The sequence below is a fragment of the Megalops cyprinoides genome, chromosome 22 (assembly GCF_013368585.1).
Source record: "Megalops cyprinoides isolate fMegCyp1 chromosome 22, fMegCyp1.pri, whole genome shotgun sequence".
In the NCBI taxonomy this organism is placed as follows: domain Eukaryota; kingdom Metazoa; phylum Chordata; class Actinopteri; order Elopiformes; family Megalopidae; genus Megalops; species Megalops cyprinoides.
This window is the reverse complement of record NC_050604.1, coordinates 8,159,180-8,175,853: the sequence shown is the minus strand read 5'-3', so window position 1 is coordinate 8,175,853 and position 16,674 is coordinate 8,159,180. Positions and strand designations below refer to the sequence as shown.

General features: G+C 40.9%; 1 protein-coding gene across 4 annotated transcripts in view; it reads left to right on the top strand.

Moving 5' to 3' along the window:
• The first annotated feature begins 528 nt into the window (after positions 1-528).
• LOC118769986 (sodium/potassium/calcium exchanger 2-like) overlaps positions 529-16,674 on the top strand; it is a 57,175-nt gene continuing 41,029 nt past the window's right edge. For all 4 annotated transcript variants that reach the window (XM_036517425.1, XM_036517426.1, XM_036517424.1 and 1 more), the window contains exons 1-2: positions 529-714; positions 3,196-4,275. In XM_036517425.1, the coding sequence (XP_036373318.1) occupies positions 3,376-4,275 (900 nt within the window). In that variant the 5' untranslated portion in view covers positions 529-714; positions 3,196-3,375. The remainder of the gene's footprint in view (positions 715-3,195; positions 4,276-16,674) is intronic.

Here is a 16,674-nt window from a genome sequence, read left to right as displayed (position 1 = left end):
TACACACACGCACACACACACTGTTTTCTTCAAAAATTGCTGATAAAAATTAGAAGTATCATGGCTGAAATCGCTGTAAAATTATTTCACGTTACGGTGTCATGATCTCACTCCATAAAATTGTAATAAACAAAACGTATAGGTAAATCTAATTTACGTCCGTTGTCTTGCTCGCTGGTGTACTGTAGATATTCTGAGGAGCAATCTCCAAGATTACTTGGATTACTTGCAAATGTCCATCTCCGACCTGTGCCTGAACAAGGATTAGCCAGAGCCACAACACATGTCGATCACCCATAACGCTCCCTTTGTAACCACGGCAACTCTACTCTAAGTCCACGGTTCATCCAGAAATTCAATTGATATTTCGGGCTTGAACGAACCACAGTGAAATGGTTGGTTGTGTCTGGTGCTTACCTGTATAAATAAACTACACGCATCATGTGCAAGACCCACCCCAACCTTTGATTCGGATATTGATGCTGGCTTAGTTTGGTTTATGACTGGTTGGATTCTGCGCTGAGCGAAGGGAGGGATGGGGCGGATTGGAAGTCGTTCGTTCGCAGCCAGTCACTTTGAGCTCCTCCCATGTGGCTAGAGCGCATTGTACAGCACCATAACATTTGTTCAATGAAACCAAGAGGGCACGGGAGAAAACAGCCTTTCCTATTTCAACATACTGCCATACCATCGCCGCATCTTGCCTTCTCCAAGGTACGCAAGTGTGACTAACCTTTTCTGCAAACACTATGAGTGTCTGTCAACAGTTTTTTTTTCCCACACGTTTCGCTATCAACAGTTGCTGTAAGACGTGACTCTGTGCTTAATTTTTATTTATTTTTTTAAAACAGTTGGGAACACACCCTCGTAGCGCAAGTCATAATGTCATTTCTGTGTATGTTGTGAGTGGTTAATTGGCTAAGTAAAACGCGGTGATTAACGGTGTTCAGAGTGCGTGTAGATGTTCTCACATGTAAATCAAGTTCACGCGTTCTTGATGCTTTCAGTGTTCTTGATTTGAACTGATGGTGTTTCGCGAGGTATGTATTTCAGATGATTTAATTTTGTAACCGGTTTTAGAAAATGACAACAGTCGAACGCGTTATTATAGATGGTGTATCTTTGTTATCATTAAATAAATATGTTCGAAAGGAAAGCATTTAGCAAAGATCTGAGCAAAATAATAGAAATGGTCATAATGTAGATATACATAAACATATATTAAAACAAGGTGTTGTGATAGATCTGAGTGCTGCTGAAATGAATAATTCTGAGACAGTGTTTCGATAAGCAACACTATTTAAAGCGAGAGTACATGCGATCGTCTTGCAATTCATTAATCTCATTAAGTACAGTAATGCGGCTTGGGTTACTTAATGCTATCATCTAAGCTCTATATTTCTAACACCATAATGTGAAATATAACAACATAACAGCTTTCAGTGATGAACTCGTATGCGTTTCGTGGTTGGAAAATAAAATGCACCTGCGTTTTCTTTGAGCCCAGAGATTTTTGGAGTTTCTCAGTCGTCGGCATGTCATCTTTAGTGTGCGCATTTGTTGCATGTCTGAAATAGTGCTGTGGGAGTTGTGATTATATGCATGTATTAAGTGGATGCCTTACTTTCTGTGTTTTAGACGTACAAATACCTCAGTGTCCATTCCAGGCGCGCGAAGGGTGCGCGCGCGCACACATACATACACACCACATTAATAACCGAATGATAAGTAATCGATTTGTAATCGAGTGCCCTTTGTATTTACACAACGTTGCAGTACAGACATTTCTCTGGAACAATTTGTGATAGCGCTGTCTCTGAAGTCTAGACTTCTGATACACGGCTGGTGCACCGTAACGATACACTGTACATAGTTCACTGTATGACCGTCTCTTTTGATCCGTCCTTATCCATCGGCGTTGATTAAGAAATAGGCCTGTTTTGTAGTGCATCAGAAAAAAAGGACTGGAACGAAATCTTAAAAGGTATTCTGGCACAGACATGACGCTGAAGTCTAAATAATCACGCCAAACAATCCGATTTTTCTGCTTCAGTTTCTTTAATTTTTGACATTGCGAACAATTTCAAACATTTATATAATATTTTAAATGCGTGTCACATTTTGGATTATGGGTTCTCCACTTGCGTCGTAAGGCATCACCTTTATTCCTCATGTTTTCAAGAAATATATAGCAAGTAATATGTAAGCTTAGTTATTTAGACACCTTTTGATCCCTATATATTATATCATACAGGTAATGGCAATGATGGCCCTCTTTTCAAGAAAACACTATTAACTATTTTTGATTACTTAGATCCATGAGAGTTTATTGGCTGTAAACGTATAGTCTCGCGGACGTGTTTTGGGCAGCAGAAAAGGTTACTGTTCTATCCTGTTGCCGTCATGGTAACAATGGAACCGCTTGAATAAGAATCAGGCCTGTTAAAGCAAAATGTGAATAACCCATTGAGTGACTGACAACGGATCGTTTATTAAATTTCTATACTTTTGCATGTCATGTAGGTATGAGGTAAGCTCTTAACAGTCTGAACACCTCAAACGCCTTTACAGTCTTTGAAAAAGAGAATGTAAGGTAATTCAGTTTTCCGATTGTGACGGAATAATATTTTCCCACGCTCGTCTCTATTGTTAACAGTGAGCGTGTCTGAAATGAATTTGCCATTAGCTATCCTACGGTAGAATGTCACAAATTCACGTCAGGTTTCTCACAGTCTGTATGTCACTAGTGCAGTTTCCATAAAATAACGCATGAATATTTGCTGACTTACATTGCATTGTTGCTGGTCAGATGACGTAGTGTGTTTTGACACGTATACAGGCTCCAGTTTGTTTCACGGGAATGTATAACATCAGAATCATATTTTTGTCATTTTTTGTGTATTTGGTATAAATGGATTCAGATGGATGGTATGGTTGGACTGCACTTACGGAGATGTTATGAAAGCTGCATAAGGCCTACTTGAGTATGTCTGATCTGAATATGATCAGGTTTGCCCATAAGACATGTTTCCACTAGTACCTAGAACCTCCAACTTGAAATTTGTCATAAAGAATATGGAAAGTACTTGATTTTGGGGGTGTATGGCTTTTGATACCTCCATGTGATATACTGTAAGAGGAGCATACTCTTGCATTTGCATCACCTGCTTTCTTCCTTCTCGGTTGCTTTTTCAGAGACTAGTATGAGGAAACCTTTTTGTGTACCAGACCCCGGAAGAAATTCAGAATCCTCCAATATTCTCTAAAGCGGGAAGCAGCATCATGCGCTGCATTCGGTAAACCGAGTGCCTGCCCCCCCACCTCCTCTTTTTCTCACTTCATCCGACCATTGACAAGGACAGCAAGAAGACAGCGATGGGTTTGAAGCTCCCCACCGCCGACCCGGGGGCGAAGGACTCCATGCTGGACCTAGAGTGCGAGAGGCACCAACGCCAGCGTGTCCGCAGGAAAATGAGGCCGCTGAGGGTGCTGGGCTTCGTTGTGAGCCTGCTGGGCGTCTTGTCTCTCAGTGCCTTGACATGGAGTGTGGGGTGGGCCGCCGAGCCCTCCGGGGAGAGCCTGCTGTCAGGCCCAGCGCCGCACCGGACTCTGCTGTCCACCAAGCACCACAACGACCTGAACGTCTCCGTCGACGCCCCGGTGGCCATGAAGTCATCTTACAACGGTAACAGCAGCATCGGCCAGGGCGACTACCCCACAGACCTGTTCAGCCTGGAGGAGAGGAGGCAGGGCGCCGTGGTCCTGCACATGTTCGGAATGATCTACATGTTCATCGCCTTAGCCATCGTGTGCGACGAGTTCTTCGTCCCGGCCCTGACGGTCATCACGGAGAAGCTGGAGATCTCTGACGACGTGGCCGGGGCCACCTTCATGGCTGCGGGGGGCTCGGCGCCTGAGCTCTTCACCTCCGTCATCGGGGTGTTCATCTCCCACAGCAACGTCGGCATCGGGACCATCGTGGGCTCGGCCGTCTTCAACATCCTGTTCGTCATCGGGATGTGCGCGCTCTTCTCCAGGGAGGTCCTCAATCTCACCTGGTGGCCCCTCTTCCGCGACGTGTCCTTCTACATCATCGGCCTCATCATGCTCATCATCTTCTTCCTGGATAACCTCATCATGTACTGGGAAAGTATCATGCTGCTGCTCTGCTACGCCAGCTACGTGACGTTCATGAAGTTCAACGCCAGGGTAGAGGGTGTTATTAAGAACTTGTTAAACAGGAACCAGGTGGACGAGCTGGAGGCCGCACCGAAGGTGAGTCATCCTTTCCCTTTCGCCCCCCCCACATTGGTTCGCGTGTCACATTTAAGTCCCCCCCCCCGGGCAGGGAGGCGTCGTTTGGGAAGGACACCTCAAAAAGCCAACCAAAGGGTGCGGTGTGGCAGACAGATGGCCCAAAGGCTGTTTTTGGATTACCTTGCCTTCATTGATTTTCATTGGCCTAAGGTGTTCCAGAACCCTTGCGTGGCAGTGCAGAACTGTCCTCCTTAATGCTGACTAAGGCACACCACAGCCTGGCTGTGGAGGGATCCTTAGGCATCAGAGTTAGCGCAGGATGAAGATCTCTGCCAAGGGCAATCCTTATGGCTGCTCATATGAAGGAACAGCCAGTACGTCATGGTAAAAAAAAAAAAAAAACTACCAGACAGAACCTTTTAGCAGCATAAACATGCTCTGAGATCAAAAGAAAACTTTGCAGTACATGATGTATTTTTTTTAATTCTCCACACTATTGCATCTTCATTTTTTACTAACTAAATATATTGACTAAATCACATACTAAATCTAAAGCATATCTAAGTATATTAACTGTCATTAATCAATCAGTTTGACTAGTGAGCTCTGAGACGACATGAGAAGACCCCCCCCCCCCCCATTGCAAACAGCAGTGGGATCGCTATAGATTTAAATCCACTCCTTTCAGCTGATTCACTTTTATGAATAATGTTCCTTAGTAAAAAAAACATATATTTCCGATCGACCTCCACTGCTACACTGGCATATTTTAGTGCCTGTTTCCTTTTAGCATGGTGGAATGAGCAGATTGTCGGATTTTGTAGGCAGCTTGGTGTTTTGTACCTCCCTCCCTGGTGTCTGGCTCTTGGGAGGTGGCGCAATCTCACTGTACTCCTTGTCTTGTTTTTCTGAATGCCATGATAGTTGGTTTGATTGCGTAGTCTGAAGCACAGACTGGCCACACATGCATGTTCAAGTCAGTGACAGTTTTACATCAACCCCTCTGTTACCAAAGACACACCAGTGCACATCAAGTCCCAAGTGCGATTTAAAGGCATTCTCAAAACTTGTTCTGTTAAACTGAACTCTTTACGGTATTAATAACCTATTTTAGCAGACTTGGGCCTGGATCCAATTTTGCCGCATTGCAGGTTGTTCCTAACTTAAAAATACAGGTTTTAAGCAAAAGGTTTTTTTGTAATGCAACTTTGCCCTCAGCAGAAGCTGGAATTAATGGAAGAGGTAGCACCTAGGAAAATTACAGTTCAAATTTAGGGACAAACTGCAACACAGCACGGTTGAATTCAAGCCATAAGAGAGCAGGTTTGAACCTGAAGTTTGTTTGATTTGAGTGTGCTCTTGCCTCAGCAGCTTATACACTGTAAACAGAGGCTACTTCGGTTGATTGGCTGTTTTTTCTACGATTATCTCACCGTCCATAAATGAAGCCACACAGGTGTGCAAGGAAATCAAAAGCTGATGTGTGTTGTCTGTTGCACCTGTTTGTGCTGAGTCTTGGGTAATGTTGTTCAGCATCCAGATATCCAGAGTTTCCATATTCGCTTGTCATTTCTGTGAATTACTGCCACTGTTTATGGAGAGTGTATGCAACATAGTTAATCTGTACATTCCTTTGTTTTATTTTAATTCATGGAAATTCCAGCATGTATTATTATTCATGTTCCAATTCAGAATATTTGGAACTAACTGCACCTTCATCCACCAAAACTGTATTAATTTATCACTAAATTGGTGATTAATTGGTTTTGCTCTATTCGTTTTTCCTGCCATGATTAAAATAAAAGTGGATGAGGGAGCATAAACATAAACCTATTATTAATAACCAATATGAAAGACTAATCCTGTCTAACCTTGTGGGTATCCACTAATGTGTTAATGCCACTAAATGCCTGGGATCAAAAATAATATGCAAATTTTCATGATGACAGTCATAATGCAATATTAAATGCCCCAAAAGGTATAAGCCAACTACTGTTAATAGTTGAAAGGTTAAAAGAAAATGTTTTAAACTATGGCTAAATTGGAAAACGTTGCCTTCTCTTGATGGCCCTCACCTTTCACAAGCATAGTTTTAGCCTACATATGCTTAAAAAACTTTAAGATCTTATGAACAAAGAAACATTGGCAAAGCAAATAATGTTGCTTAAAGTACAGTATTATCACTTGTATGCCAAACACAGAGTTCTCTAAACCAGTACTAAACCATTGATAAATCAGTAAAAATAGATGACCACAGATTAATCCTCAAATTAATCCAAAAAATCCATAACAGCCTTAATCTATAAATTTTACTCAAATAAAACATACAATAGTATATATACAACAGCATGTAGTATACAAATAGTACATAAAAGGCAAATCCAAAATACAAGTGCTTTTATTGTTGTTGTTAGCATGTTTTGTGTTCCATGCTCAAGGGCCTTCTGGGATATCGTGATGGAATTAGCCAGTCATTCCGTTGCTTAGGCCTGGAGCCTCCTGTGCTTGTAAATGGGATTAATAAAAAAGTCAAATTCCACTGTCAATCTAGATTAAGATGGACAAGCTGAGCTCTAGTATGAGAAATGAGACCCCAGGATAACAGGAATGTGGAATGTTTCCGAAACATCTCATATTCAGTGAAAAACAAAAATAAAATCAATAAATTACTAATTCGTTTTTTTCTGCACAAAATCCTTCAACTGAGAAGAAAAAAATAGTTGGGCGCATTTTACATTCAGTTCATGTTATATCACATACCATCTGTATGCCTATACCTATGTAATAACATTCATTTAAATAAGTACATAATGTATAACTGCGTTTGATTACTGTGTGTCATCAGCTATGGAACTACAAATTGTGACTACAAATACTGTGGTCAATACTAGGTTTGGTTTTTGCGGTTGAGGAAGTTTTGGTGCTAACGTTACATTGAGGGTTAGGGTTAAGGCCAGTGATAACAGACATATATGATAATGCCTATTAGGTTGCATAGGTGATTACCTATTTAACACAATCTTATCATCTAACATAAAACAAATGATTTTAATGCAGAAACCACACGTTAGTGTTTCCCTGATGAAATGACTGAAACCTTAAAATGCAACGTGCAGTACACAGGGATACAAAACTATCAGAACCGAGGCATCATCTGAGAGGAGCTTCAATAGAGAGGTTGCATTTTCAAAAAAAGCCACAGAGTGAAAATGCAGCAAAATTGATATATTTTTCGTAAAACAATGACAGTAATAATAAGGTCCGTTCCATGTTATCAATTTGTGAACAGAACTGGTGTCTTCCTTCTTTTAAAATTTTGTCCAACCCTCTGTGTTCTTTTTTTATACAGTTGGAGTCTTCTGCATTGCTATCTAATGCAATATACACACCATATGGAGCACAGGTGAACTAGCTTGGTGTTTAATGTGTTCATCGGAGAATAGCTTTGTGTCGAGTCTGTTTTGTAGCAGAACTTCGGGGGCATATACTTTACTTTAAACTATAGTCAACGACCTTTTAATACGGCCATAGGAACAGGAGGATATCCCACTTGGTCTGATCAGTCTCACGGGGTCAGTCCAGTCATCCGAGTGGATTTAGCTTTCTCTGAAGCTCGAGATGAAAATGAGTTTGGAAACATGATCCCAGCAAGCAGTACTGTAAAGATTGAGCTACATCAGGATTCCAGCATACAGGTCAAAAAAAGGAAAAAAAAAAAAAAAAAACTAAGCAGCAGTATTGAAACAAGCGAATATTGAAATCCAATAGCTCTGCAAAGGGATTTTAGGGGTCAATTGAAGCACAGACACTAAAGGGATGAGGTGAAATATATAGCAGATTTAAGGTATTGATTTCTCTTATGGCTTGCATAACCTAAAAAAATGGTAGGATATGTGAAATAGTACCTTAAACCTGTCATCACCTTATCATTTGTGCTTCAGTTTGAACCTCTAAAATTATGTTGAGGGCCTGGTGACTAATTAATAGGGTTTTGTGAATTTATTCAGTGTTCTCCAGCCTACAGATGTGTTACAGCAGCTGTAACTATAATGGAAGGGATGTTAATAACCAAAAGCAGGGCTCAGATCATGATCAATGTGTGCTATTCTGAAGCATCATAAGATTGAAGACTTTGCAGATATCCTCTAGCCTCTCATTCAACTAGACACAAAAATGACCAAATAATGACAAACTCTTATCTTCTAATCGGCAGTTTGTGGAGTCAGTACAGATTGTCGAAATGCATAGTGTGAGTGTGCAAACAATTTGTGCAAACGATCAGGGCATGCAGCAGTATTCACAGGTTGGTAAATGTTGCAAGTTTTCCTGGGCTTTGTGGTTCTTTGGTCGATTTACATCACCAGGCTAAAACTGGTGCTGTGCTGCTGAGAGACCTGCAGTTGAGAACAGTGCATCCATGAGAAAATACAGAGGGATGCAATTACAGTACAAAAAGTCTTAAATCTTAAAAGAAAAAAAAAAGTAATAAATACTATATAGACATCGGGATATAAGGAGACAACTGGGGGTACGCTGCCCGAAACACCCCCACAGCGCCGGGCCTGGTCTCATTCACCTCTTGCCTGTGCAGCTTTCCGCCTGGTGTCAGGCGTCACCCCTGTTCTTTTTGTCACCACAGCATCTTCTGCTGAGCTTACGAAAAGAGGCACGAAAGCTGATGAGGAAAAGCTCAGAACTGCAACAGCGTTACCAGTTCGGGCGGTTTAGAAAGCGTTTCTGGTGCAGGTCACAAAATATCGAAGTTTTTGTAGAGCTGTTTTTGTAGAGACTGTTGTCAAGGTAAAGGGTCCAATACATTGAAGTGTTCCAAATCCTATATGAAAGGAGAAAGGCCTCTGTTCAGTCTCATCACAAAGTATTTTGTGTAACCAGTTCAAGAAAGCATCCCTGTATTTGTCTCATTATACTCTGCATTTGTCTGTCACTGAAATAAACATAAAATACCACATAAGGGGTGAAAAAGGGTGTGTTTGCTTAAATTCAATACACCATATTAACGATATGACTGATTGCAGTTAGACTGAATTGGGACCAAAGTGGTTGAAAGGCAGAAATAGTTCAGGGCAGATCATTTTTGGTTGTTTTTTTTTTCCAGATCGCTTAAATTCGTGACTTACCTGCACAGCAGTTTGTACTAGGTTTACATTTTTGCTTGCAGATTGAATGTAAAGTTTGATACTATCCATCACTCAGACATGGAATCAGATGTAACTTTGACCTAACTGCCAATACCTGTTGGCAATGTTACAAAATTCCCAAGGTCCTTGAAAGGTGATGGGAAATTATTAAAACTGAAAATAAGACATTTTTATTATTTTACATTGAAGAAAATACATCTGTCTTTCTGATTGGCTTGATGGCAGTCACCATTAAGTCTAGCAATGTTTGTGCTAAGAAATTGGTCATCTTGCTGGAAGCACACTATGGCTACTACCAAAGGTAAATCATGACTGGTGTTGACTGCCAACAGCAAGTGAGTGTAGAGGCAACATAATTTTAAAAGTAAAGTGTCTCAAAAACACTCCAGTTCCCCTACAATTCCAATCTAAAATTTAAATTTCACAGAGATTTAACGACTGCAGCAGTTACAGTAATCCTTTAAAGTCATGGATTCGGCTTTGAAATATTGTTTGAAAAGTAATGGGAAATATAAGTCATGTTTGAGTAGCATTAGATCAGTATTTGCAGGGCAGAAAGTATTGGGAAATATAAGTCATGTTTGAGTAGCATTAGATTAGTATTTGCAGGGCAGAAAGTAATCTGTCATTAAACATGTTATATTTTAGGATTATTGAGTGTCAAAGATTTGTTTTAATCCAGCCAATGTAAAATGATTCACGCTGAAAGTTGAACCTTCTCAGTTGGTTCTTATATGTGTTATCTAAGAGTTGGTAACACCTGTGGACGCCTCTTTGTGCAGTTCCACTAAACAGGCGTAGACAGAGCAATACTGCATGGTTTGAAGCTAGCTGGCTGGAAATACATCTAACAGTCCCCTGCACCATACAGTGCTTAAGTAATTCCCGAAAAGCCTTAAATCCAATTAGCAGAACCATAGCGGAACACGTGTCTCTGGTGTTGTTTTAAATCAAAAACGCTATAGTTCAACCTTCAAAGACTGCATATACCTTGGAGCTGGTGTGGTTCAGTTTGCTGTATGTTTAATGTGGTACGTATAGAACAGAAAAATGCAGCTTCCAGAATTTAAAATCAGCGGAATTCTCAGTCGACCCAAGGCAGAGTAAGAACACTTAATTATTCTAAGGCCCTAATCCTGTTTAATCCCCTATTAACCACTCATAAGCGCTGGTGACGAGGATATAATATAAAGACTCTTAGCCCCAACGTTCCTTTCACATAGACTTGCTAAGAAGAGAGGCAAACATGCCACTCACCGTATACCAAAGTACAAAGTGTATCCTTCCAGATATGTATGCAAAATACAGCTCCTTTTCTGGTCATCATTCCAACCAAGGCACTTGTGAACCTAACCATCTCTGTGTTTGCAACATGGATGTGCACTCAGTCATTGGGATCATCCTATTTGACCATACAGATTTCACGGACGGAGCAAGGGGGGGGGGGGGGGGGGGGGGGCTTGGTCCAAGGTGACATGGGGATGAATGCTTAGATATGTGACATCACAGAACGGATGGGGTCCCGCTCAGAAATGGAATGCGCATTAGAAAATAACAAAATATCAGATGTTTTCAATTACGCAGCTCCACTTGACTGGGCAGCTTCGCATCAAGACTTAAGTGGATTAATGTGCTTTCTCCAGACCCACAGCTGTCTTTCAGTTAATGATATGGAGCGATGCCCCCCCCCCTTTTCATTTTCTTAAACTTGAAATGTCATTTGATCTAATTTGCCTTTATCTTGTGTTTTAAATCCACGCATCTGCTTGTTGCATTGTGCACGGTATATTTTAACAGATTACCAGGTAAAGGATTACTTACAGTAACATATGACTTGGATTCCTGTTTTTCATCCATCAGTGTATCAGTGTTATAGATCCTTGTTACTGCCCATCTGTCCCAACATCAAAGGAATATGTCAGTCAATTGAAAATATTCTGAAGAAAGTCTATAGTGATTAGCCTTTAATCACAAGAAACCAACAAACTTCAAAAGAGGAGACTGCCTTCCTGTATCTGAGTGTATCAGCTGCCATTTTGACATTTTCCCTCTATGTGACCAATTATTAGTTTTAGTTGTTTCAGGACAACCAATTTATTTAAAAAAAATCAAATTATGGGAATTTTAGCTATTGGTTGGCCAATTGTGAGTCTCTAAATTAATTGCCCTACATACTTTTTTAGGTATCTTGAAAATAGTAAAGTGATTGTGATGTGGGGAAATTGTTGGCTGGACTGGTGAAATCCATAAGACAAACCAGTGCAAGTGCAACATGAACATATATGGTTGTGTGGTGTAATCAGTGGCAGCAATACTGTGAAAACCCAAACAAATACTTTGTTCCTCCCGCTGGGTGCCTCGTTACTTCCCAGTCCTGTGCAGTTTCACTGCCCCCAATCAATATCAAATAAAAGTAAGCAATTAGTTAGCAGTGAATCAAATGTCACATGGTGACCAGAGGAGAAGGGGGTCATCAGAATTCGCTCTCAGGGTTGGAAATCGCAGTTCTAAATGCGATTATCTCTCTCCATTAATCTTCTTAGAGAGTGGTGGCTTGGAAGATTATGGGAGCAGTGTCGACTCTTGCCCTTGTGAGTGGCATCTTGCTACCCGGCTAAACGTCATGCAGAGCTTTCCTCTTCATACATATAAAAAACAACACACCAGCTGAATTATGGGTAACCCCCTTCAAATGGCAGCTGCCCATGCTTCAAAATGCAGAGCATATGTGTTTCTCTCCTCATATTGTGGTGTTACTTTTTTAAGGTACTTTTAAAAGTACTGTCTTGTTGATTGAGCTTTTCTTCATGCTGTACTTTGGTTTCCCCAGAAAGCTTAATTTGGTCTTTATTTGAAAGCATTCATTTAAAAGCATGTGCATGCCAAATTGCATTGGTTTAATAAGACTATCTGTAAACCAACAAAAAAAACTGTGTAAGCATTGTCAAGGTTTAATTAGCTATTAGCTTTTACTTGATTTTTGCCAATCTCATCCCAAACAAATCGACAGACTGTCCTGTCAGTCCTCAGTAATCGCAGCTGGCAGATGCTCTGACACAGCTTATAATGGCTGTCCATGGTAACAAAGAGGCAGCATTGGAGATCTATAGTAATTTTGTATGCAGGATTCCACCACTGGTCCAGCCAGCAGGTTGCTCATTGCCCACACCAAAAACTGACAGATATTTGGGAAATTAATGCTAGCAAATGAGCTGCAGGATAAAAGGTTCCTGCTGTGGTAGGTGTCTGCGGTAGGTGACCCTGCTATCCCTGATAAGTCCCTGTCTAAACCATTTCCAATGACAGCTCGGAGCAAAGATTGCAATATGGCAGCAGCAGCTGTCTATGCCCACCAACAGACTGACGGTCACATGCACACTTAAATGATTCAATGTAGAATATGCGAAAGGAAAAAGAGCTACAGCTGGTCATCTTGGGCATTTGCTCTCTCTCTCTCTCTCTCACACACACACACACACACTCTCTCTCTCTCTCCCTCTCTCCCTCTGAAATTCAATTAGACTTTACTTCCATGACAGCTTGCATTGCTAGGAAGAAGACTAAATGCATTGCTAAAACACTTGAATGCACTACATTTAGATGCATATATTCTTCATACTATGAGCATGTGACTGAACAACTCTTAAAAATGCAGTGTACATTGTTTGTGAAGACACAAAAACACATATGTTTCTCTCTCTTCCTCTCATATTCCACATGCACGTTTTTTCTGTCTTTCTCTCCATCTTCCACAGGTGCATTTCTCTTTCTCTATGTATTCCATGTATATGTCTCTCTCTCTTTCTCTCTGTCTTCTACATGTACATTTCTCTCTTCCTCTACATCTTCCTCTCTGGGAAGTTAAATAATCTTCATGACTGTGTAAAGAAGAGGTGTAAATCAGTTTCTGGAGTGGAAGGTGTGTGTGTGTATATGTGTGTGTGCGTGTGTTTGGGGGGGGGGGGGGGATACTGAAAGACGTGAGGTGCTGATTCCTTTAAAGCTGCAGGGAGGGGCAGTCCCCACAGCTGCTTCCTCTGATGTAAGTGCTGCTTCTCTCCTCTTGTTAGCCTTATGAGTAATTAACACCACAGAAAAAACAATCACCTGAGCTGGGACAATTAAGTCCACAGCCAGAGTCTAGAGTTGGCCTGTGGTCTTTTTTTTTTCATTCAAACAATATGTTAGTTACACCAATAATACAGACATCCTCTTGACCTTCAGATAATGTTCCTGAAAATTAATGCTTTGTTTTTAGGACACAGAGTTTAAATTTCATGCTTTTGGTGCTAATTGGAGCATATATGTAGTATACGGATGAATGTGGAAATGACATTCGATCTGGAATCTTGAGGATCACAAAGCATAGAATTATGTGCATGTTATTTGTTTGAATGGTATTACGATGGCCTGACCTTCATGGGTACGGACAAACAGACTATAATGATAAACATTATGCGAGCACATTATTTCCACAATGCTGTCTTTCGTAGCTGTCACATAATCATAGGATTCATACTGATATCATGCAGTCAGTGTGTATCGCTGGAGGCTGAATGCATGACAGCGAAACTGAAAAGCGGCCATAAATCATATAAGAAGAGGTTGTTTCCTTTGGAGTCCTGCATCCTTGGTTGATTTCTCAAAAGACTGAAAATGTATTTGTTCCAAAATGTGAATTTAGACCCAGGTGCAATACAAAGCCAAAAACATGGGCGCAGGGGCATTATTTCCGGCCACTCTTCCTTGCACAAGAGGAGATGCACTTGAAAATATCAGTTTCAAAGATCATCCCTTCCAAAGCAGCCTGTTTGCATGTATAGGTAATGTACGCACATAGGTAATGTGAGCTGCTAATTAACCCTTTCGCACGTAACTTATTTTATGCTATGTAGTGTGTGTGTTATGTTACATGGTTTGTTATGTTTTCATTAGCGTTATTAAGCTTCTCATAGTTTTCTCAGACACATTTGCTATACATTTTAATGTTAAATCGCTGTTTTCTCAAAGCTAAAATTAGCTCAGATTTTTCAAATCTAGTGTTCTAATCGCACCGGTTTTACCATACGGGCTAAATGGCTAATCACACCGGTGTGACCGTATGTGAGAAAGGGTTAAATTAACTGCAAACATAGGTCAGAAAAAAGATCCACAAATTAGCAACACATACTAAAAGCATAGGTAACCCTGATGCTTCATTAGCATGTCACAAGGTTGCGTACATATGGGCACTGGGTTATCGTGTATTGTCCACAGAAATGGGTGACAGGCTTTTTCCATAAACTGTTCAGCTGTGCTTCTGAGGAGTGTTTGCTCTTTCCCTGTGGCCGTGGCTCAGGCTTCAGTGTGTGTGCTGTCTGTCCTCAGATTGGTTGTGTGACTCACTCACCGGCTGCAGCTCTCCTCTGCTGCTGTGGGATCTCGGTAAACCTTCTCGGGCTTTTTCAAGCGGCTTAGGTTGCCATTCGGCTGGCTGCATCTCTGTCACGGTCACATTGCCTGTCTGGATCGCGTGTGACAAAGCTGTAGCCTGTGTCAGCACTGGTGGATTTTGCCATGTTATATACAAAAAGGTAATGAGTACATGACTCTTGCATATATTTGTGATGGTGTTGCTCCTAGTTTGTGCTCTTGCTTTGGACAAGCATGAGCCCAGCGTGTTGATGTCACTATTTTGTTGTAGGGTTGTAGGCCTTCATCAGAGCACAGTTGCATGTTTCTTTCACATTATTTGAGAGGTTTTTACTTGTGTTTGTTCTGTACGTGTTCACTATCTCCTTTTTCTTCCAATTTCCCCCCAGTGTAAGCATGATACTACTCTGTGTGTGGTCGAATGTACACATAGGTCCTTGTCAATTGAGATTATATTGTATTACAAGTGGATCTATAGGAAGTCAATGATGAATCTATTAGAAATTGAGCAAAAGGCAAGCCTTGCTCTTTCCGTAAGCTGCCCTCTGTTTAAAGAGTTTGCAAGTGTCGGATCCAGTTTCATTTTGGTTTCATTTCAATCCTAAGCAATGAAATCCTCACCAGGCGCAAACCACACAATCCTCATCCACCACCAGTGCGTAGTCTCCACCTAGGTGATGCATGTTTTGAAATGCATAGCTTGTAATGGATAAGCAGGTACAGTTAGTTTCAAAGCATTCTATATTAAGGGTTATTTGGCCAGACGGACGGATCAAGAACTTGGCCTGTATACCTGGGTGAACACCTGTCATTGCCTCAGTAATAACTAGAATTAGTCAGAACCATCTCATTTTTGGTACCTTTGTACGTTATCATACCATTTCATTTCAGCATATGTTTTACTTGGAATTAAACACTGAAGAGGCTTTTTTGAAACTGGTTACACATGCACTGCTTAGATTAGAAGTCATTTAATACGTGAATATATCATTTATATCTTTCTTAGGAACTGGGACTCTTTCAATGTATGCTTCATTATCAAGAAATTCAATTACAATAAAATTATTTTAAAAATACTTGAGCATGGTATTACCCAAATGAGGTCTCCCATCAAAATGGCAGCTACATCCATTCACAATCATTTCTTTCCATTCAAACACCTTAGGCAGTAACTTCCTGTTTGGCAATGTGTGTGAGTTTCTATTGGACACTTGACTGGAGCACGCTCAGATACAGGGTCATACATGCATGTTGACTGTTCTGAAATTACATTCATCTCTTGTATTTCGTTCAGTGACTCATCGTGCCTGTCAACAACACTTCTACCACATAATTTTGGGTTTTTACCTGTGCTGTGCTTTTGATGAGGATGAACCACAGCAATTTAGCTCGTATTAAATAACCAAGGTGCTGGCATACGGGCGAATCAGCAAGACGTGTTGAGTCATCCTTTTCCATAAGGGCAGAACATTGAACCATTGGGATATCGGGATGTATGAGAAAGTCAAATACTACTTCTTCACGTGTGAGGGGTGAGGTGACCACTTCTAATCTTGTAAGAGAGGTGTGTAAGAGAGGTGGAATCACAGTGAAGGTAGGATCAGTATTCACAGAGGAAGGCTGGTACCATAATACACCTGAATACACCTGAAACTCACCTGAATGGGCTTTAAAATAGATGCTGAAGGACCCCTTTATCATGCATTTCCCTCCTCACCTTTCATGACCTGATATCCAGTTATTTTATTAGCAAATGTTTTGGTTGTTTGTACTTCTGACCTTCCAATTAGTCCCGCTGGTCTTAAGTCATAGGCAAATTAGCATTGCTCGTCCGAGGTAACAGCTG